This window comes from Dendropsophus ebraccatus, chromosome 9 (assembly GCF_027789765.1).
Source record: "Dendropsophus ebraccatus isolate aDenEbr1 chromosome 9, aDenEbr1.pat, whole genome shotgun sequence".
NCBI lineage: Eukaryota > Metazoa > Chordata > Amphibia > Anura > Hylidae > Dendropsophus > Dendropsophus ebraccatus.
In genome coordinates, this window is record NC_091462.1 from 26,847,083 (window position 1) to 26,871,343 (window position 24,261).

Consider the following 24,261-nt stretch of genomic DNA (forward strand, 5'->3'; position numbering starts at 1 on the left):
GCAGGGGCAGGGTGCAGTGAGTGGCAGGGGCAGGGTGCAGTCAGTGGCAGGGGCAGGGTGCAGTCAGTGGCAGGGGGCAGGGTGCAGTCAGTGGCAGGGTGCAGTGGGTGGCAGGGTGCAGTGAGTGGCAGGGGGCAGGGGGCAGTGAGTGGCAGGGGGCAGGGTGCAGTCAGTGGCAGGGGCAGGGTGCAGTGAGTGGCAGGGGCAGGGTGCAGTCAGTGGCAGGGGCAGGGTGCAGTCAGTGGCAGGGGCAGGGTGCAGTCAGTGGCAGGGGGCAGGGTGCAGTCAGTGGCAGGGGCAGGTCCAGCCTGTGGGGATCCCTGGCTGCGCTCTCCTGTAGTCTCAGCCTCCATACACACAGCGCCATGTGACTGCCGGGACTGGCAGTGTGTAATTTCCTCTGTACATACACAGCACCTGACCCGAATACTAAGCAGAGCGGAGACTGCAGAGACGGCTCAGAGCACGGAGACATCCACACTCCACAGCCATGGAGATCAAGGACCAAGGGGCACAGATGGAGCCATTGCTGCCAACGGTAAGATGCCACCCCGGGGCATGGAGGTGCCCGGCCATGGGGGCTGCTCTGGTTGTGTATGATGGGGGCTGCTCTGTGTATGATGGGGGCTGCTCTGTGTATGATGGGGGCTGCTCTGGATGTGTATGATGGGGGCTGCTCTGGATGTGTATGATGGGGGCTGCTCTGGATGTGGATGATGGGGGCTGCTCTGTGTATGATGGGGGCTGCTCTGGATGTGTATGATGGGGGCTGCTCTGGATGTGTATGATGGGGGCTGCTCTGTGTATGTTGGGGGCTGCTCTGGATGTGTATGATGGGGGCTGCTCTGGATGTGTATGATGGGGGCTGCTCTGTGTATGATGGGGGCTGCTCTGGATGTGTATGATGGGGGCTGCTCTGGATGTGTATGATGGGGGCTGCTCTGGATGTGTATGATGGGGGCTGCTCTGGATGTGTATGATGGGGGCTGCTCTGGATGTGTATGATGGGGGCTGCTCTGGATGTGTATGATGAGGGCTGCTCTGTGTATGATGGGGGCTGCTCTGGATGTGTATGATGGGGGCTGCTCTGGATGTGTATGATGAGGGCTGCTCTGTGTATGATGGGGGCTGCTCTGGATGTGTATGATGGGGGCTGCCTGGTGCAAGGACACAGCACAGGATCCCTCACCAGCCATGGAGCCTCCATCCCTGGATATATATATATAGAATGTCATATGGAAAATGGAAAATATCTTAGTAATATTGCAGAAAGGATACATGTAGTATATTATTATTATTATTATTATTATTATTATTATTATTATTGTGTATTATACATTGTATTTTGTAGTGCAATAGATGCATATCTAGTATCTGTTTATCTGGTGCATGACATGATGTCAGATGGTGCACACTCCAGTTGCCCTATGCCTTCATGTATGATACATACTCATGTCCCTATGTATTCTATGCATCTCATTTCTTCATATTACCTGCATGCACCAAGGTTGATCATCCATATATGTTTTCCCCTAGTTTGCATACCCTATGCATTCATATATGTTCACCCCAGTTTGCATACCCTATGCATTCATATATGTTCACCCCAGTTTGCATACCCTATGCCTTCATATATGTTTACCCCAGTTTACATAACCTATGCCTTCATATATGTTTACCCCAGTTTGCATAACCTATGCCTTCATATATGTTCACCCCAGTTTACATACCCTATGCATTCATATATGTTCACCCCAGTTTGCATACCCTATGCATTCATATATGGTGCAGAAACCATGCCTTCAGGTCTGGTGTATAAGCCATGTATGGTGCAGAAGCCATGTGGGAAATATCATAGACTTCTTGTATAATAGACAATGCATGGTGCTTACCTTGATCTTTACATTGGTTTATACTGTATCCTTACATGTTGTATACTGTGCACATTCCTATATGCTGCAAACAAGATGATAGTCTTTATATCTGAAATATATGCAGGGCTGTATTAACAGCTGCTGCTGCCCTAGGCACTAAACCTGAAGACGCCCCATCTTCATGCACCTATTGGCGATATCAGACCTGACTAATACCATCATACCCCCCAACCCCCCGGAAAAGACACCAGATTTACTGGCAAGTCTGAACAGGAGGAGGGAAACAAGAAATAAAAACAAAAAAAAATTATTTTTTCTGTCCCCCTGCTTCCTGGTGCTGCCCCCCTGCAAGGTACTGCCCTAGGCACCGGACCACGGGTGCCTAGTGGTAAATACGACCCTGAGTATATGTCTTTCTTATACCATATTCTTCATGTATGGTGTATATCCCATGCATCTATACATGCTGCACCACCAATGTTTCCATATATAATCCATAGTGCTGCCTTTATATATGGTGCATATCCTGTGTCTTCCTATATTTTATCCTATAATGGTCCATACTACTATTTGCATACCCCATGCATTAATATATGGTATTTTCTCTAGTTTTCATATCTGGTATATACATACTTATTAAAAGGTGCATAACATATGCACTATATAATATATGGTATTAAATTGTGTATGCAAAGCAGAACAGGCACCCTATAGGATGGCTTGGACAATGCATTTGCACGTGATGCACATCCATTGTCTCCATAAATAGTGCATAGTACAAGCGTGTCTATATAGTGTCTGTTCATGTGTCTGTGTATATGCCATGCCTTCATAGATGTTGCATACCACCAACATTCATATGTGGCTACTACCACACTTTTCATATATTCAGTAATGTGGCGCATATAAAGTGTCTCCACCTATGGTATAATCCAAGTCTTCCTATATGGTACCTGTTCCAGTTTGCATAAGCGGTGCCTTCATTTATGGGGAAAATCATTGTCTTCACATATGGAATACACATATATGGTGCCTACCCCATGCATTCATATATGGCTACTACCAGGTGCTTTATATATGGTATTAAACATGCAATTTACACATGGCGCACATCCAGTGTTTCTGTATATAGTGCACAGCCCATACCTTCTTATACGGTCCATATAACATGTATTGTCTTCATATATGTTATATACACCCCATACATGGTTCACACCAGTGTGTCCTTATACTATGCCTACCCCATGCATTCAGATATGACTACTATCACACTGTTCATATATAAGATGCATATGTTTGCATACATGAAATGTACCCCCTACCTTGCCGTATGTGCTCTAGATCTAGAATATATGGTTTTGCAGGTAACCTGATGGCTAGGTTGCAATGGCTTTGAACCGGGTACCATGTGTGGGTGTAAAATGTAGGAAATGATCATGTACTTTCAGCAGGGACAAAGAGCCCCATGCTGCTTAAATCAGTCAATTAATCAGAGCTGGCACAGATGATTATTCCAATGTAACAGCCTCAGAAAAGACCTGGTTCCTGACTCATAGACGTCTATAATTATAGTCAAGGATTCAGACGTAGAGTTCATTGGAGAAAGGACACGGCCAGGAAAGGCTCCCTCTGTGGTTATTCTCTTCTGCTGCACACTTGCTAAGCAATTTCTGTACTTTCCAATGTCATGGTGTGGTAAATGTACAGCAATGGTCGTATTAGAAGGCGACGATGGAGTTCTTTCTTTGAGGCTTGATTGTGGTTATGGGATAATTAGAATGTATTTCCCTGAGTCATAGGAATTAAATGGCGACCTTCCCTTTAAGTTGATGAGTCGCAAACCATATGGCTGCCATTATGGCTCTTCAAGGGATTATCACCCTGCTTTTTTATTGCTTTAGTGGAAAATATGGGGGAGATTTATCAAACATGGTGTAAAGTGCAACTGGCTTAGTTGCCCCTAGCAACCAATCAGATTCCACTTTTCATTCCTCGCAGATTCTTTGGAAAATGAAAGGTGGAATCTGATTGGTTGCTAGGGGCAACTGAGCCAGTTTCACTTTACGCCATGTTTGATAAATCTCCCCCTATGTGTAGTAATAGGTGCACAGTGCATTGAAAAATTAGGGAAATCAGGTTGTCGCTCATTTTTTTTCTTTGAAAACATGAAACTGATGAAGGAAATGTATTGACAACCTTATTGGGGAATTTTTATTTTATTAGTCCTCACATTTACAATTTAGGTCATTCCACCAGTTGGTGATGTAATCAGGCCTGTGTTTTCCACTGGGCACCTGTGGGCCTGAGCCTAGGGCAGTGGTGTAGAGGAGGCAGCACCTAAAAGTAAAAAATATTATAAATACTTTGGTTGTAGGTGTCCGCTATTGCGATTTAACTGACTGCAATTCATTGAAGTCAATGGAAATACGGACGTCCAATGCACTCAATGTATTGAATAACGCGGACGGCAAAATAATAAACATGATCATTATTTTCGGACTTCTTTGGCAAACAGCGGACGTTTTTATTAGTTGTTCACACACAGTTTCTCTTTTTTCACCATTCTTTCCCCGTTTTTACTATTAATTTTAATGGACTTTTAAATTAAGCTACACCCAAAGGGCAATTAGTAACCCCAAACTAGAATAATGTACAAACACCAGTCATTGCACTAAGGGGAGGCCAGGCAGCTAAATGACGTCTGTTATTTTAGACTCAAAATAACGGACGTCATTTTAAACTGAGCTAAAAAGACGTGTGAACATATCCTATTTGTGACAGATCTGCATAAAAAAAAATTCAACATGTGAGATCACCCTAATAGGGCGTATTCAGTATGAGTACCTAGGCCAGAGCGAGCTGTAAATCCAGATCTGGATGTAATATGTCTTACAAGAATGTTCAGGAGGTTTGGTGATGGTACTCTCTGAATTAGGTTCAACTTATTTGGAAGAACTTATTATGAAATATTATGGAATCTCCTAATATACCATCAGCAGAATAACTCCCATTGGCTGCAGAAGTAATGTGAGTAATATACATCAGGGTGGTTGTGTACGATAAAGAATCATCATGATCAGTGGAGTGCAACTTTCTACACTATTTGTTACAATCTCCTAAAGGGAAACTGGTTTTTACATACGATCCTGCTAATATGTACTTGTGGCTGCTCATTCAGTCCATCAAGTTCAACCTAGAAAAATCCTACAGTGTTGATCCAGAGGAAGGCAAAAACCCTTATGAGGCAGATGCCAATTGCCCCATCAAAGGGAGAAAATTCCCTCCCGACTCCAAAATGGCAATCAGAATAAGTCTCTTAACATCCTATGATATGAAATCTAGAGCCCACTGGCACTGGCCTACTTATTCTTCTATGTGTCACTGTTTTGTATTCTAATTAGTCCTTTTGGTGCACTGGGGGCGTTCCTCTGCCCCTCAATGTACTGTCCCGCCCAACCGCTGATTTGTATGTCCCCTCCTACTTGTACATATTTATCTATGTAGCCACATCTCTTTCCTCAGAGACAAAAGGAGGTGACGTACGAGCCAGCGGGACTGCAAAGTGATTGGTTGAGTGGGCCATCACTGAGTGAGGAACCTGGAGAAGCAAGCAGGGGTGTATCGGGGGAGGAATGAAAAGTGGAATCTGATTGGTTGCTAGGGGCAACTGAGCCAGTTCTACTTTACACCAGTTTGATAATTTTCCCCCTATCTATTTATTATTTTTAACGCCACAAAGGCTTAATAGTTAACTCTTACAAGGCTGTGGCCCTATATATTCTTGCAGTGGAATAAAAATCTGATGTGAGAACGGAGCAACGTAGACTTTAAAGGTCATGAATATCGCAGAAATGGTACATCTGAATGTACCCTCATAGTAAGGTTCTCTTTGTTGCCCATAGTAACAAAGCTCAGCTTTCACTTTATCAGAGCTAATGAATACACAAAAGCTGAGATCGGCAGTGATCGGTTACTATGGGCAACAAGGGCCATCTTGATATAAGAATACTTAAATCTCCCTCATAGCCTCAAAATTCGAGGATCTAAGATATAAAGTTGGGTTTGAGAGCTGCCGAACCTGGTTGCTATGGAAGTGCTTCTTAGCAACCCCATAGTAAAGTCTGTAGTTATGAGGCACTGTATCTATAGCTACCAAACTGTCTGTCATGGATCTGCCATTAGTCACACATCACTTCTTTGAGCGGAGAGCGGTGGCAGTAGAGGAATGCGCGCTCTTCCATAGACGGACTATGGCACACTGAGGGAGACGGGATTCCACGGAGATTCCACCTGATTTTCTCGGTGTGAACATACTGTTAAAGTGATACTGTCACCCTCCTTACTCTCACTTTATTTCATCGGTGGACAGTGTCATTTACGCAGGGCTTCACAGCTGTTGTCCCCATCTCCCTGCTGGGGAGAGGGCCCAACTACTACAAAGCCCCGCCTAGGTGACTCTGTCCACCGATGAAAGGAAGTCATTGATTTTAGAACAGAAAGAAGACACAGACAAGTTTTATACAAGCATATATCGTATGTGCAGCATCTAAACTTGTGGATAGTGTGGAGAACTGCACATAGAGTAAGGGGTGTGACAGTATGGATTGATATCATGCTGTCGCTTAAAGGCAGCCACCATAGAAATCCTCCATGAATCATTTCTGGTCTTCCCAATGGTGGCCTTAGCTTACTACACCTATACGTCCCTATTTGGTAAATAAAATTTCTATATCATTGCTCCTTTCTACATTAGTTTGGGAATGTTCTAGCTCATGGATGGGGAACATTTGGCCCTCCAGCTATTGCAAAACTACAATTCCCATCATGCCTGCACAGCCGAAGCTAAAGGCCAAAGGGATTATTTGTGTGAGTCTGAATCCACACTTTAATATAGTATTGAGTGAAATGAGAATTGAATTGAATATGGAAGTTTGACAAGCTTTGGAAAGTTTTACATTGTTACTTAGAAGTTAAAGGGGTTATCCATCGCTACAAAAACATGGCCACTTTCTTCCAGAGACAACCCCTCTCTTGTCTCCAGATTGGGTGGGGTTTTGTAATGCTACGTTTACACTAAGCCATAATTCGCCCAATCGATCATTTAACGATTTTGAAGAAACGATTTGATTTTTATAACGATCAGCGTTTAGACGAATAAATCGTTAGAAAAATCGTAAGAAAATTTGTAAGAAAAATCGTTAAAAGCCTATCTTTTACATAGGGTGAATCTTTGAAAAACGATCTGCGAATTTTTAGCAAACGATGAACGACGATTTGAGAACATGTTGAAAGATGGCTTGATCGTTGGCTGTGTTTACACGGAACGATTATCACTCAAATGCGATCTTTATTGCGAAAATTCGAACGATACTCGTTCTGTGTAAACACAGCATTAGTCAGTTCCATTGAAGTGAATGGAGCTTAATTGCAAACCACACCTGAACTGGAGACAAGAGTGGTGTTGTCTCTGGAAGGAAGTGGCCATGTTTTTGTAGCACTGGATAACCCCCTTAAAGGGGTTATCCAGCGCTACAAAAACATGGCCACTTTTTCCCCTACTGTTGTCTCCAGTTCAGGTGCGGTTTGTAATTAAGCTCCATTTACTTCAATGGAACTAAGCTTCAAAACCCCACCCAATCTGGAGACAACAGAAGGGGGAAAGTGGCCATGTTTTTGTAGCACTGGATAACCTCTTTAAGAAAGACAGCAGTTTTAGAGAAGACCAGACATGTTAGAGACATAGCCATACAGTAACAAGGTTCTTTCTTAGGGGTGCATTTATAGGGTGTGCAGATGTTGCAATTGCAAAATGAATAAAAAATACTGACCATAATGGTGCTGCCTTAGGAATATAATTCCAAAAATAAGCTAAAAGTAGGCTATAAAAACAAATTTATTGGGAATAATCACATAAAATCTCATAAACACATGATTATGCATTTCGGGGAGAACTGCTTCATCTGATCCAGAGGTCTATCCTCTATACCTATGACAAACGCTATCACACCAGTTGCCGTCCTCTGTGTTTGTTGCCTTTTCTCTTTCAGATATAGCAATGGCACTGTGGTTATGAAATCCCTAGGTTGTACTGTACTTAGAGTCACGCCGCCTATCCTACTTCTAAAGAACCTTGCTGGAGCCATAATACGTTATGAACGAGGCTTTTCCACTCACTTCAGAGTATCAGGACCATATGTCATACTAAGTGCACATGAGAAATAGATGTTTACTATGTTACCATGTAATGTAATATCTGGAATAAAGATAAGATTCTTAGTACGTTTTTAATCAAACAGTGATCTCCTTAATTTTGGCCCAGCACCCATCTGTCCATAGCTGATTTTAATTACTGCGGCATATCGCCAGGTCCCTACCAGCAGGTTGTGTAGTCTGTATGCCAGGGAGAGGTAAGCTTGCTGTTTGTTAAATATATTTAGAATTTATTTAATATTTTGTTATATTTCATGGACTATTGCTTATAACTATATGCCCTGAGTGATCTCTTTATTGGAGCCTTACCATAGTAATTACATAGATCCTTCTAGATTAGGGATGGGGAACCTGCGACCCTTCAGCTGTTGCAAAACTACAATTCCCATCATACCTGGAGAGCCAAAGCTGTCCATGCATTATGGGAGTTGTAATTTCAGAACGGTTGTAAGGTTGAGGGTTCCCCTACCCTGTTCTAGGTATTGAAACCATTCTGTGGGAATATCGGCCAATTCGTACAGGGTGCTGTTGTAGTTGCCGCACATTAGACAAACTCTGGGCAGTCCATTCTACTTTGTCCCAGAAATACTATATGGGTTTACTGTCTGGGGGCTGCAGGGCCAGGAAAACAAGGAAAAGTCATGTTCCTAAACCAATTCGTGACTATATGACCCTTGCAGCTCTTTTGCACATTGGAGTGTTTCTTTTTTGTTTCCTTAATGGTCCTTTTACAAGGCCATCACTAGAAATGCTCCTTGCAGCCGATATTCGACCCTTGTAAAATAGACAGCTATCAGCCGAAGACCGGACAAATGTCGGATTATCAGCCAATCGCATCTTTTGAGCCTGCTTAAAAATGTATCTTTATTGGCTGCACTTCTCCCTGTGTAAACTGGGGTTTGTGTGGCCGAGAAAGATATAGGGTACCTGAAAGCACAGATATGTATATATGTGTATAGGATATGTATACATCCATGCTGTCATTTCTAGATCACAAGCAGCAGTCTATGCTTACCAGCCAAACTGACTGCTTGTGATCAGCTTTATCTTCAGGCCCCACCTTCTCCGGTGAACGGACTGCATAGCCAGTTCTGGAAACTGACAGCACGGATAGTTACATATACTATATACATATCTGTGCTCTGCGTTTTCAGGGCTGCATGAATGATACAAGTAGAGATGAGCAAATCTCCCATCTAAACAAAGCAAAATACTTTGTTTGATCGGCAAGCCACCTGCCTTTCAAGTTGTTTCAACTCTGTTCCGTCTCTTGTCGCTCCACCCTGGGTGTTGGGAAAAGCTGGAAGTTTCCCGGACTGGAACAAGCTTTTTCCTGCACTGGGGGAGGAGTGGAACAGAGTTGAAAGTCAGGAAGCTGATAAGCCGCTTGCCAATCAAACAAATTTTATTCGACTATCCTTTCCCTCACTGTCCATCATCAATGACCAAACCTCACTCCAAGTTACTCCAATCACTCTATTCTCCCAATCTAATGTGAATTCACACTGAATCCGATCAACACAAAAAAACATTACACTGATTTGACGCTTCACTCCAGGATCACATGTCTAATATCTGTACTGGCTAGCAGGCAGCGGACTCTAATAAAATGATCATTCAGTGTATAGTCCCTATCATTGATAGAAATGATTCATGCTACCTACATCCATAACCCGTCAGCCATACAGTATGTCATGTTAGCTGAAATTTTAAAATGCTCTGATAATACTTATCAAGTGACAGTAAGGTCACCTGCTAACTATCTCCATTACATTTGTATTCAGCAAAGCAGGGCCCTAGACTTGTCAAGCTGAGGCAGGGGTAGATAGGGGGGCTATTGTGACTCTATTGCTCAGGGACCCTCATATATCTAGTGCTAGGTCTGAAAGCCGCAGTGCAGAGATGATAACGTTGCATTGAATCACAAGCTGCAAAGGTTCTTATATCTCATGCCGTGCTATGTTCTAAGAGCAGAAAATAGGAAGATACAGTTAGTTCTGGAGGTTCCTGTCTAATAGCCGGAAATAAATCTAATTAGGTCACCACCATTTTAAAGCTGTTTTGCACTAAAATCACAGAGAAGAGTGCAGCATTCAGAACTGGAGCCAGCTGTTTCTCAGCTTTTAGCCTCCAATGGCGTCCCTGTGGTTTCTGCCATAATGGGCAACCGCTAGGCATAGTAATGGCATATATAGTATAGTGAAACACTGATGAAAATGACTAAACCTATATTACTACCATATTTCTAAGAAGCAAAGTTATAGTTGCTATATATTTATATAAATTGAGTAATAATAAGGGCTGAAGAACACAGGCATAATACAGAGCCATAAAAGATCTATGTAGCTGTAATATGGTACATGGAGACGTCTACAAGGCCTGTAATTTACTTCTGTAATTTATTGAAGAATACAGATTTTTTAAAAATCTTGTATTCCATATATTGTGGTGGGTGCCGTTGTTTTCATGGGAGAGTTACTTTTGGAGTGTGGTCTCTCACAGAGGACCTATACTTCAGCGTTATACACCCTCAGGGACTCTGTGTGCCTAGGTATAACCTTACAAAGGAACAAACATTATACCAGTTAAGGGTCTTGTTAATGATTAGAAAAAAATGATTTGTGATTAATATTGCTGGTCAGATCCCTATGTAAAAGAAGGGTCTGTGGAGTCTCAGTTACGAGTCTCAAAACACGGGAATAGCCAGATATCCCTCCAGGGGAGGGAAGCCTATTGCCAAGGGGGTGCCTCCCAGTGGGGAGATCACCAAACCACCCTGATACGTAGCCCCTTAAGTCCCACTCGGTTGCGAGTATTGGAACATAAATAGGGAAATACAAGGGTGGCCCCTTTTACGTCAAAGTCTAACTCTGTGGCGAGTATTGCGACATGACAAGGGTTTACCAAGGCAGGCATCCATCCACAGACGATCGTTTCGGGGTTGTTGCCCCTCGTCAGTGTGGAGTAGGATTCTGGCTAACAGGGGCAATGAAAAATAGACCAACAAAACACAGCAATCGCTGAGCTCCCTGTGTTTTGTTGGTCAGATCCCTATCCAAATCTTAGGGACTGGGTGTAATACCGAGCTATAGGCAATATTCTAGAAAGTGACCCTTTGTCGGATCCTCTACTCTACTCCTTAAGGCTGGGTTCACACTATGTATATTTGAGGCTGTATTTGTTCCTTATGTCAGGTCCTCATAGCAACCAAAACCAGGAGTGGATTGAAAACACAGAAAGGATCTGTTCACACAATGTTGAAATTGAGTGGATGGCCGCCATATAACAGTAAATAACGGCCATTATTTCAATACCACAGCCGTTGTTTTAAAATAACAGCAAATATTTGCCATTAAATGACGGCCATCCACTCAATTACAACATTATGTGAACAGATCCTTTCTGTGTTTTCAATCCACTCCTGGTTTTGGTTGCTATACAGCCTCACAAATACAGCCTCAAATATACATAGTGTGAACCCAGCCTAAAGGGATTTATAACATTGATGGTCCATCTAGAGGATAGGCCTCAAATGTAAGAATGGAAGAGAGACAGCCCCGGTATTCTTACCGATAAGCTGTTTGGGTGAGGCACTGTACCGCTACCTACACCTATATCTCAGCATAGCCATACAATGGCTGTCAGTCATATAGTGGTTTGGTGAGCACCTCTCTCTTTAGATCCCTTAATTGTGTTGAGCGAGCACTAAAATGCTTGAGTGATCATTACCCATTCTTCAATGCTCGAGTTCTTGACTGGAGTAACGAACCCCAATGAAATCAATGGGAGACTTGATCATTTAACCAGGTTCCTCCTGATCGGCAAAGCCTTGTTAAATAATAATGCTTTTATTTGTATAGGGCACACAGATTCCGCAGCACTTTACATAGTTATGCCAATTATTGCTCTCTGTCCCCATTAGGGCTGACAATCTAAATTCACCTATCTGTATGTTTTGGGTGTGGGAGGAAACCGGAGTACCCGGAGGAAACCCACGCAAACACGGAGTGAACATACAAACTCTTTGCAGATGTTGCCCTTGGTGGGATTTGAACCCAGTGCTAACCACTGAGCCACCGTGCTGCCCGAACTTCAAGGGATGTGGAAACAAAATGTACAAAAATTAGAATAAAAAAGATACAATAGGTTACTGCAAGACACATTAGAACTTTGGCGGTATGCCGAATACCGCTCGGTTCAGCATAAGGCTCAGTCAAGCACTATGCATGCTTGTTTGACACTACTCAGTACTCATCATTGTTTAGTTTGGCCAAATGTTTAGAGGAAATAAGCCACTGCCAGAATCCCTTGGTGGTAAGAGAAAGATGATTAGGCAGTTGAAATACAACATTCATGATCCTTCTATCTCTCTACATCATCCATCATGGGAAGGCATGGTAGGCCCCATACACATTACATGGTTGACACTCAAAAATGTTTGGACTCTGAGCTACTTGAGACAACACAAGTAAGGAGTTCATGATTGCATTAGGAGAACTGGTCCTATCGAAACCAGAGGAAGGTTCACAACTGGAAAAAAAATCCATTAGCCTTTGTTGTTAAATCGTCACCCATAATGGACTACTTTCAGATCAAATTCCCAAGGCGAGAAATATCATGTATAGTAGAATTACCAATCACGCTTGTATGAATTACGTCATTGTACTTCCAAACTACAATGTGTTGATCTCACAATTTAGCGCTCACACAATAGACTCAGTAAACATGCAAATATAACAATGGCTTCCCTGAATATGATCTATACAATCATTCTAGGAAAAGGTGTATTATTGTTTCTGATAAAGGGACTACATTGGTCACACAACTCACTTAAAGTGAACCTGTCAGCTTGAAATGCAGTACCAAAGTGCTGAAAGTGTTAAGGTCTCCATATACTTCATACTGATGTCTGTCAGTATAAATGAGGGCCTCCTGAGTCTCCAGATGATGTCGGTAGAGTTGAGGTCAGGCATAATGGATTTTTACAGCATGGCCCCTTTGTTCTCGGAGAGATAACTCGCGCTGCCAGAGCTGTCTTTCTGCAGTTTACCCCTCCCTATAGAGAGCAGAGGCTGTGTCAGACTTTCATATGTTTTGGGAGCATGGGAGAGATAATTATTGGTTGATCTGTAATGCCAGTGTGCTACAAATTGCTGTTGCATGCTGCAGTTAGGTGTCAAAGAGGCGTGGCACAGGAAGTTCTGAACTGCCAAGCCACACCTCTTAGGCACTTTGCTGCAAAATAAAATAGTATTTTTTAGCACACTACAGTCACAAAAAGCAAAATGAAAGGTAAGATGTGAATCCTTTCCCAAGAACTATATAACATTGTCATCACTTTAGTTCTCAATTTACAGGTGAAAGATTCCCTTTAACTACTGTACATCTAATTAAACTTAGATGCTTCTTCTCTTCCTCCGTGGATGAGACTTCATTACGGAAAGCCCCTGAGGGTACTGGGGAGGCTTCCAGGCTGCAGTTTGCTATATACTTTGTAAGCAGAACTACATGCAGGTTCCTTTTCTTTGGACTCCCCATCTAATCTGGTCTACGATGAAGGGGGTGCAGTATTTTTTGGAGCACCCCATTACCGATCCCTACCAATCTAATATTACTATATTTTCCTGTGTATAAAACTACTTTTTAACCTAGAAGAATTTACTCAAAAGTCAGGGGTTATCTTTTACGCAGAATGCCGTCTTATAGGGCGGGTGCTGAAAAATTTCGGAACCGGACTGGAGAATCTGTGGTCACTGCATACGGTGCTCAAAAACAGTTGCATCCCCGTTGTATGCAGCAACCATATGAAGGGCAGAGCAAGCTGCAGGCGTCCAGGGTATGGAAAAAAGAGATATGTTAGAGTGGCGCTGCGCCCAGAAAAGCACACCTCTTTCACCCATCTGGCCGCCCTTGTATCCTACCGTTATTACTGTACCTGCTTCTCTGCCTCTCAGATCTCGCTGCTATCTGATGTTTTTCATTAATTTTTATTTGGTGTGCGTTGGAAGAGGGGTAGTCTTATATCCCAAACTCTATATTTTAACTGGAAAAGTTGGGGTTAGTCTTATACGCCGGAATGCCTCCCTTAAAGGGGTAGTCCACCCAAAAAAAATTTCTTTCAAATCAACTGGTGCCATAAAGTGCCAGAGATTTGTAATTCACTTCTATTAAAAAATCTTAAGTCTTCCAGTACTTATCAGCTGCTGTATGCCCAACAGGAAGTTGTATTATTTCCAGTCTGGAGAGCAGGGGAGGTTTTCTATGAGGATTTGCTGCTGCTTTGGACAGTTCCTGACATGGACAGAGGAGGCAACAAAGAGCACTGGGTCAGACAGGAAAGAAAACACCACTTCCTGCTGGACACACAGCAGCTGATAAGTACTGGAAGACTTAAGATTTTTTAATAGAAGTGAATTACAAATCTCTGGCACTTTATGGCACCAGTTGATTTGAAAGAAAAATTTTTTTGGTGGACTACCCCTTTAAGAGCCCCCCAGATCCCCCCATAACCAGTTTTATTCTACAACCAAAAATAGTCAGAGTTGTTCACAGTCTTTTCTTGTTTTGCAACTACAAATTAAAGCAACGCTGTACCCACAATCTGACCCCCCCAAACCACTTGGACCTTCGGATTGCTGCTTTAAATCCAAGATCTATCCTGGGGTCCATTTGGCAGGTGATGCAGTTATTGTCCTAAAAAACAACTTTTCAACTTGCAGACCTGTGCCCTATGGGCGTGATTAGAATATCTGTGCCCTAACTTTGCACCACCTCTCTGTCCCTCCTCCCCACCCTCTTCATCATTAGGAATGATACTGGAACATTTTCTGCATGCTAAACATTGCACAGGTGCCTTAACGATCCAGCCCATGTGCCGGGCTGCCACAGGTGGGGAATAGGAGACAATCTGCCTGGGGCATTCCTAATGAGGAGGAGGGTGGGGAGGAGGGACAGAGAGGTTGTGGCAGCCTAATGCATACACAATCTAGGCCACGCCCATAGCGCACGCGGTTGCCAGTTTAAAAGTTGTTTTTTAGCACAATAACTGCATCACCTGCCAAACGGACCGCAGGACAGATCTTGGATCAAAAGCAGCTATCCGAAGGTACAAGTGGTTTGGGGGGGTCAGATTGTGGGTACAGAGTCGCTTTAATTTGTAGTTGCAAAACAAGAAAAGACTGTGAACAATTCTGACTATTTTTGGTTGTAGATTAAAACTGGTTCTGGGGGGATCTGGGGGTCATGCAGAATGAGTGAGTCTTTTGGTAACACTGAAGGAATTGTACTTTCAGTATCTACTGTTTATATTGGATGTATACAGTTTTAATTCTTCTCAATGACTTTAGTTTCAGAATATGGACCGTAAAAAATTTGGTGGTTAAAAGCTGCCGTAACATTTTCCATTCAGTAAACCGTGATATGCAGGTATGTCCATTGACCATAATTCCTGTATACATTGTGCATTGTGGTTATACATGGATACATAGCTACATGACGTAAGCATCTCTATACACAGCCAGGCTTCTGCCCCGCTTCCCTTACAGCACTCTGCTATATTTGGAAGGCCTCAAGGTTGGATTGACATTGCTTTGATAAGCCAGGAGCAAGATGACATGTTTTCCTAATGATACTCAAGATTAATACTTTCTCAGACTTGATTTTCTATTAAGACATCCACTAAGACATTGACTTAACACATCACATTCTTTTACTGAATCAAATCTAACACAACCTTCAGAGCCGCTGAAAAATAACCCAGTGACTAAGATATCTTATCCTCTAACCCAGGGGTGTCAAACTTGTGGCCCTCCAACTGTTGCAAAACGACAATTCCCATCATGCTTGGACAGCCAAAGCTTTAGCTTTGGCTGTCCAGGCATGATGGGAATTGTCGTTTTGCAACAGCTGTAGGGGCATGAGTTTGACACCAGGGCTCTAACCTGTGTAGGCAGTCTATAGTTAGATGGGACATTCTGTATTATAGTCATACTGGGATTCTCTCCACCACCTGATTCTTTAGTGCAGCCACATATTAGAGAAATGGCGGTCTATCTTCCCAACCCTTGCACCATAAGTCTTCTTTTCTACATTTCAACTTACTTAGTGTCCTATTACACAGGCCGATGAAGGCCCGACCAATGATGTTTACTGGGCCTATTACACGGCTCGTTAATCGTTTAGCAAGGACTGCACAGACATTGTTAGCAATGTCCATGCAGCCCTTGCCCAAACAGTTAATACTTTACCTGTCCATGCTCCCGGTCTTCTGCGCTATGCATGCGTCCCTGCATCACAGCTTCAGAGCTGCCTGTCTGAGCTGATAGGCCGCTCTGAAGCTGCAGCGTGCGGTGCTGGGATGCATACAAAGCGCAGGAGAAGACCGGCAATGGGGGCAGTTAAAGCAGTAACTGTTTGGGCAATCGTCAACCATTGGCTGCGCATCTGTATTACTCGTAGCGATGTGCAGTTGGCAGCCAAAGATTTTGGGTCTGGGTGTAAAGAAACGATCAGCTGATGATCGTTTCATCGGTTGATTGTTGTCTCTATTACACGGAGTGATAATCGGCCAGTTTTGGTCAATTCGGCTGATTATCGCATTGTGTAAGAGGACCACAAAGGTATTCTAAGTCTGCGTCCCACAAGGTAAATGGACATTAAGAATTTAAAAGCCGCCTTGCATCTTGCATTGAAATCTCTTATGGATAAGCAATGTTTTACCCAAATTGCGTCTGTAACATATATCCAATGTATGTTGTATATTTGAAGAGATCGAAAACTTGCTTGTACCTGACTAATGGTTCTCCTTAACCAGTTGTAATATTAATAATGCTGTAAAAATAACTAACCTGGGTATGAACGGTGCATGGCGGAGACCCCGGATTACGTCTTGTGTGCCTATAATCTGGCACTATTTATGCAGAAACAAGGAGAATCTTTCTTCTCGGCAGATTAATCTATAACATGACCTTTCAAAATGTAAAAATTTTAACTGCTAAATACCCACTCCACCCAAAATCCTGGGGCCACAGTTCCTTATGGTCCAGTACATAAAGTCTTTACAGGTCCATATTTCAGACTCATGAGCACTCTGTGCCAAGATGTCTTCTTCTTTCCACTTGTATGGCAGAAGATCTTAGTATAATAGTATACCATCTTTATAGAAAATAGGGACCAGAAAGAGGTGCAGATTAAGCTCATGATAGGCCATGGGTCCCAAAATACAGATCCATACAATGTAGATCCATAATACCACCATGTATTCAACCCCCTAGTATCTGGCCTGTGAGGAATTACATAACATTACGTTCTAGGAATAGCTCAGACCCTCACTGAAGACAGGGATATATTTAATAAGCACTTTTCTGGTCCCTAAATGGCACCTTGATGTTCTGGCTTCTGGGCCCAGTAACACACCTACAGTATACATGAGCCTGCACATTTCCCTATTACATGATGACTTTACCAGCGTTCCTCTTTTAGTCACTTTTCAAGGTCTTTTAAACGTGATATATTTCCATAGAAACAGCTTTTATGTATAGTTGATGGAATTGGCATTGAGGCGATTACGTCTCCCAGCTGTAACTGATGATGGCCCCAGTCTGTGTTAAACTTTATTCATCCAAAACTCACAACATGCAATAGCATTATATACAATGACATTGGCAATTTCGACTGTTGACTCTTAGTAGCTATAGTTGACGACCGAGCTGCCGCTATAACTATCTCCAATAAATCAATAACTACCATAGATGCAAAGCTTGTGGATGTTAGGGGGTCCACAGCTGCTCCGATGCATTCCTTATTGTAACGGATAATGAGAACCTGTGTGTAGATCCCAGTTAGAGATGAGTGTGACATCTCTAATCCCAGTGTCACTGGTCCAGCCAAAAACAATATGGGAATTACCATAAAGCAAGCAAGATGGGGAACGCAAGCACCAAGCTTCCAGTTCTAAGTGGTTAGGGGAGCAATGGTCCCAACCAAGCCCAGCACTAAACATGACTCCAAAGCATATCCAATCTATATTTTATCTGCGATGAAGACATAAAGTGATTTATTTTGTGATGAAACAGAATGAGAATCTGAACATTGGAATATAGGGCGTTAAATGTAAAATTAGTCTCACCAGAATAGTTACAATTAGAATTGCTGAGTCTTACAGCGATGACTAATTGTATATACTTACTAACCATTAGAATCTATGGTACGGGGGGTTTATTTTTAAATGTTGTTAAGAAAACTCTTCGCAAGTTTTCAGGGTGTGAGTTTTTGATGCCAAAACTATACTACAGCTTAAAGGGAAGGATGCACGGGAAAGAGATGACTGTAGGCAGCTATTTAAAGCAGGATTTTCTATCCTCGAAATGTAGTGGATATCCTAGATAATCGAGCAGTCATACACTCCATTGCATAGGATACAGTCTACAAGGAAAGTTCCATATTTTATTTGAGGATCTCCGTAAGAAAAAAATAAGTGTTCATTGTAAAATTTGAGGGTGTAGCTCTTGGCTCTAGATACTAGTCCTCAGTAGAGAGAAGCAAATTTGGCCAACGTTTGGGTTTGCACAAACCCAAATGATGAGCTTTTTTAAACCCGGTGCCTGAAGAAGGTGGATGAAGCCTGGGGGCTCCCTGGAAAACATGGATATAGCCTAGAGCCTTTGGCTGTATCCATGTTTTCCAGGCAGTCCTCAGGCGTTGGGCTGCATCCCCCTTCTCCAGGCACCGAGATTCAAATGTGAACCCAAACTGGAAAACATGGATACAACCTATGGCCTTTGGCTGTATCAATGTTTCCCAACCGGGCTGCATCCTCTTTTTCCAGGCAGTAGGATTCAAACGCTGATCATTAAGGTTTGTGCGAACCCAAACTTTTGCCAAATTTGCTTATTTCTAGTCCCCAGTGATTGGATCAGCCTACCTCGAATACGCTTTCAATAGCTGTCGACCAACAGTTTTTAATAGTGTATGCCCACCTTTTATCTTTCCTATCATCCCGCATCTTCCCCATAGACAGGGACATCCGGCACAGCTGATTGCTCCTTTGTTCTCTATAGGGAGGAGAAAGCCATAGCTAGAGGCCACTAGTGGCAGCTTATCTATCTGAGAACCTCATCTGTTGGTGAAATGTCGAAAGAACCCCGTACATTGTATAATGAAGACTGAACCTACCAACCAAAGTATAAAGTGTATATGGACCTTAAGACATCTCACTTAACATATTTGGACACCATCTCAATAAAGCTGCCCATATACCTTACAGAAACCACCTTTGCTGGCTTTGGCTGACTGTCTAAGGTGTATGGTGGTTTCTCCATCTTCAGATGATGTTGGTGGAGAGAAGGTTTGAGGCCTGTTCTTATCCCTCCCTATGGAGGAAACGTATACGTTCAGCCATGCCGAATGTTTATTTATGGAGCAGTTGGGACTTGGGACAACTAATACCTTTACAACACTCTTCAACCCCAATTCTGTCTGCTTGCCCATTCCCAAATTCTCAGTATCTGGGTAGAGAGATCAACCCTGTTTTACCACTAAGATACCCCCCCCCCTACCCCAAAGGCTCAGTACTCGGATAGGTTGAATTTCTATATGATCAGTCTGAATTACACAGTAATGGTCACGGCATGCTAGACTTACTACAGTCGTGATCTGTATGTCAGGCCTTGCATTTAGCAGTGTCTTATGGCTCAATGAGCTGGAATGAGAGATGAAGCTGGACTTGTGCGCCTGTCTTCTATCAGAGATGAAGCCAAGCACATCCTATGGCACATATTCTCAGTAGGGCTACGTCAGTGTCAGATGTTCATGAGGATTTTTCCTAAGTTAGGAATATTTTAAGGTATAGGTGTTTTCTATGTGTACATATTTTCATAATAATTTATGCATTAATATTTTTTGCAGTGCTTAGCGAGTACTTAACCCTCAAAGTGACACGTTTACATAGCACATGTTCCCCCAATTACACAAAATTTAACTGTTACTTGCAAGATGTTTTATATAGCATCTAGAATATTTTTAACTTTCATAGCCACGAGAAGGAAAGAAGGTTGTCCAGCCCATGTTGGAGACTGGTGCAGTATACAAGATAGTTAATGTAGATCCTAGACAGTATATTGGAACTACAGGATGGGGCAAGTGCTTCTACTACAACCATTAATATAGCACATCAGCCAAATCATCCACTGAGCGTCAAAAAAATTACCTAAAGCAAATAAAAATTGAGAGGGTTTTATCACTGGCCCCATCCTCTACAAAGGCCTGCAAGAAGCCCTAAAAGGTCCCCTCCAAAACCAAATACTGCCACTTGCATAATATCTACTTAAAACCTTCAACTTTTTTTTTTTAAATAATTTTATTGGGTTTTACAATAATGCTTCCACAGTAAGCGGAATACAGATTATAGTATACATGAGTGATAAGGTAACAAACAGCATTAACAGCGCTCGGTTGCGTATGTCCGTGGTTTCGCATCACATCACCACTAGAGATGAGCGAACCTTTCAAAAGTTTGTTCCGACCGGACTTCCGGATTTTTTTAAAAAGTATGGTTCGACTGAATTTCGGATTTCTTCGGATTTCATAGTTTAAAGCATCTATATGATACGGGGGTAGTGTATTTGGTTGAATTTAGGGCTCTACATGTCAGTAACATCATTATGTTTTCAATATCTCAAAGTCAATTTTTTTTTTATAGACTTCAATATTCACCATTACAGGGTCTATGCAGGATATTCCCCATTACAGGGTCTATGCAGGAAATTCGCCATTACAGGGTCTATGCAGGAAAAAGGTTTTATTCTACACACGTGCACGAGGTATATATTTGTGCCTCAGGAAAACAGCTATGTCATATACACTCCCGCAAGGGTCCAACTATAGTACTTGTATATCTGTATAGCACTTTTTTTTTTAGTTTTATTCTACACACATGCATGAGGTATATATTTGTGCCTCAGGAAAACACCTATGTCATATACACTCTTGCAAGGGTGACAGTATAGCATCTGTATATCTGTTCTGTGCACCCTTTGCTCTCCTATGCCTAATCTACCTATCTATCTTTTGCCCTCTCTATTTTTCTCTCTCAATCACTATATGTTTCTCCTCTCCACTTTCCTAATAATCTTTTGGTCTTTGCTTTTGTACAATATCTTCTCAGTAGTCAGTACTGCAGCGTACAGCAGAAGCAGCGTTTTGTCACTGACGAGCTCTGTGCACTGCTAACAGTCTCCTTCCTCTCTCTGTGCAGACTGCCTCATGGGAAAGCGCTTTTCCCGCCCAGAACACTTCCTGCTTTCTAAAATGATGGCTGCTATTTTAGAAACCAAGAAAAGAAAAAAAGCGGAGCGGACTTCCAAAAATCTCAATCCGACCGGACTCGGACTTTTGGAAAAATCCGAACCGGATCCCATACCGCCCGAACCGGTTCACTCATCTCTAATCACCACCTAAAAAGTATGTGCAGACAGCGATCTTTCTTGGCTTGAGATAGATCGTGATGGTATGAGTATATAGTAAAACATAGAATCAAGTAGTTACCTCGCCAGATACTCTTGCTGCCAAACGGTTCAGACTTCCATGAGCAGTACTAATAACACCTTTTTACGATGCACTCGTGTTCTGTAGCCACAGCAGGTACAAATTGATTAATAGGTCAAAAGGTACAGATATGTCAGTAACAAACAAGCAAACTTATCACCCAAAAAAACTTGTGGCATGACACTCTAAGAGTAGGTGCACATTTCGTTCCTCTGTTCATTGTTTAGACGGACGATGGAATTCACTCGTGCATTGAATGGAGTCTATGACCGTGGCGGAGACAGTCAGCGAGCAGGTGCGAGCTGCGGAAGGCGTAATGGGTTTTCCATCGCCATTCCGTAGTGTGCACGTACCCTAAGAGTGGAACCTAACTTCAGTGAAATGTATACATGGGTTAGCAACTGTTGTGTTGGCTGTGCCATAAAGAAGAGTACATATAAAAAAGGCAAGGCGATCCCCCCAGTTATTCTCTATGGGGTCAGACTCATCTCTGATGAGCGCGTACGTGGCATCGGACAGGGATTTCTCGGCGGCGGGACGGGCTCCGGGACTGGGACTTTGTGGAAGCAGTAGGTATACGGGTCTACATCGAGGGGGTCGGCCGGGCTCTGCCCCGGCACGGGGGGTGACAGGTTCCCTTTAAGTACTTTTAAGTCCCCTGTATATTATTTTTACAATAGATGCATAACAGCTCTTTTGTCCTTCAAACATTTTTGGCAAGTTCACCAATCCCATAATTATACATGGAGCCATACTTGGAGCCAACATTATTTTTATTTTATTTTTTTGAAGTGTAAGAATTGTATTATATAGACTTGCAATCTGTTCTGGGCCATTTTCTGCTAAAAAAAATGATATCTTATTGAAGAAAGCAATAGGTTTAGGAAAGAATCAAGTTTTGATAGGACATTACTAATCCCTTGCAGGGAAAATGAAATTGGCCCTTCATAGTTGGCAGCCTGTGACTCACAGGAAGAGATTCTCGGCAGACATGGATAATAATCTATGTTCTTCAACCTGTTGCTCTTCACTTATCGGAAATTGTGAGCACATTTAGTGTCCTATTTTTATACATAAGCCCCGTAGAATCTGTGCGTACACACTATGGATTTTTTTAACCAACTAGTTCAACTGTGCAGCAGAAAACCAAAGCGATTTCTTGGATATCTTCAGTGGCTATGCTGTGGATTATTAGTGGGATTATCTGCATGTAGCTACCTCAGTTTCTGGGCTGGATGTACACAGATTCCCCATCAGGCAGTGACATGTCACCCCTCATACAAGGTGTATTTAAAATTCTTTTCAGTCTGACACAGTGCTCTCTGCTGCCACCTCAGTCTGAGACTGGAACTGCCCAGAGCAGGAGAGGTTTTCTATGGGGATTTGCTGCTGCTCTGGAAAGTTCCTGTCACAGTCAGAGATGTCAGCAGAGAGCACTGTGTCAGACTGAAAAGAACACACTACTTCCTGCAGGACATACAGCAGCTGATTAGTATGGGACTTGTAATTTTTAATAGAAGTAAATTACAAATCTATATAACTTTCTAAAACCAGTTAATTTGCAAGTAAAATATTTTTGCTGAAGTACCCCTTGAAGACAGGGGTGATGCTGTTTTTTCAAGAAAGTAGCTTTGCTTTTTCTAATTCTGGACAACCCTTTTAATGCCACAATGTTCACTTATTATGCAATCATGTTTTGCTCCAATCTAGCAGTTGTTAAAGTTAGACCATTTTTTAAATAATCTCAATGATAAAACTCCTGCTATTTCTTGTATACAGCTCCTATCCAGACATCTATGTCTTCATGGTAACAGACTGCAAACAATCTCTGTGTGTAGTCTGATCTTGCAGCCATGCGATACTTCATTTAACTCCGTCTGTCCTCCTTGCTGATAAGCAAAAAAAAAGGAGCAGATGGAGCGAACAAATATGACCACAGAGTCAGACTACATTGTATGTTTGTAGTCTGTTACCATGACGATGTATAGATCTACATGGGAGCCATATTAAACAAAGATGTATGTTTTTATACACATTTTTTTTTTAGAATTCACATTCCCTATAAGCAAAGAATCACAAGAACTGACCTTTAAGGAAAATATCTACATCCTAATACAGACCAACTTGTACTCAGTTCATTGCCATTGATTTTTTTAAGTGAAATAAAACCTATGTAACCCACGCAAATGTTTTGATCCCCACGGTAGCTTTGTACTGTGGTTAATAAGCCGCCTTGCTCTGATGTTAGATGAAAATTCAGTCCTCGATTAAAAAAAGCTCTAAGCGGCACATTAGAAACTATCTAAGTGTTCATTAAAATTGGTTGATTTTTCTGGACAGCAGCTGCCATTTGATGTAAAATCAATCTGTTGATGAGAAAATTAAAGTGCGCCTCATTCTCCAGCCCTGAAAGCTGTTCCAAAATGTTCTGCAAATGCATTAAATCTCCCCTGACTTTATTTTTGTTTTCCATTAATAATGACTAGAGCAGCCAACACGGGTCAAGTAATCCGCAGCTATCTGTCTGTTTATCACTGACTATACACTGTATGGCCATTTTGTTAGAGACCCTTGCCCCTTTCACGACTTGCTTCCCAATTTGACCAAAGACCCCAGGGTGCGGCATAACAACAAG

General features: G+C 42.3%; 1 protein-coding gene across 2 annotated transcripts in view; it reads left to right on the top strand.

Moving 5' to 3' along the window:
- The first annotated feature begins 341 nt into the window (after nt 1-341).
- Nucleotides 342-24,261, top strand: part of SLC4A10 (solute carrier family 4 member 10) — a 194,080-nt gene continuing 170,160 nt past the window's right edge. For both annotated transcript variants that reach the window (XM_069982813.1, XM_069982814.1), the window contains exon 1: nt 342-538. In XM_069982813.1, coding sequence (XP_069838914.1) covers nt 491-538 — 48 coding nt within the window. In that variant the 5' untranslated portion in view covers nt 342-490. The remainder of the gene's footprint in view (nt 539-24,261) is intronic.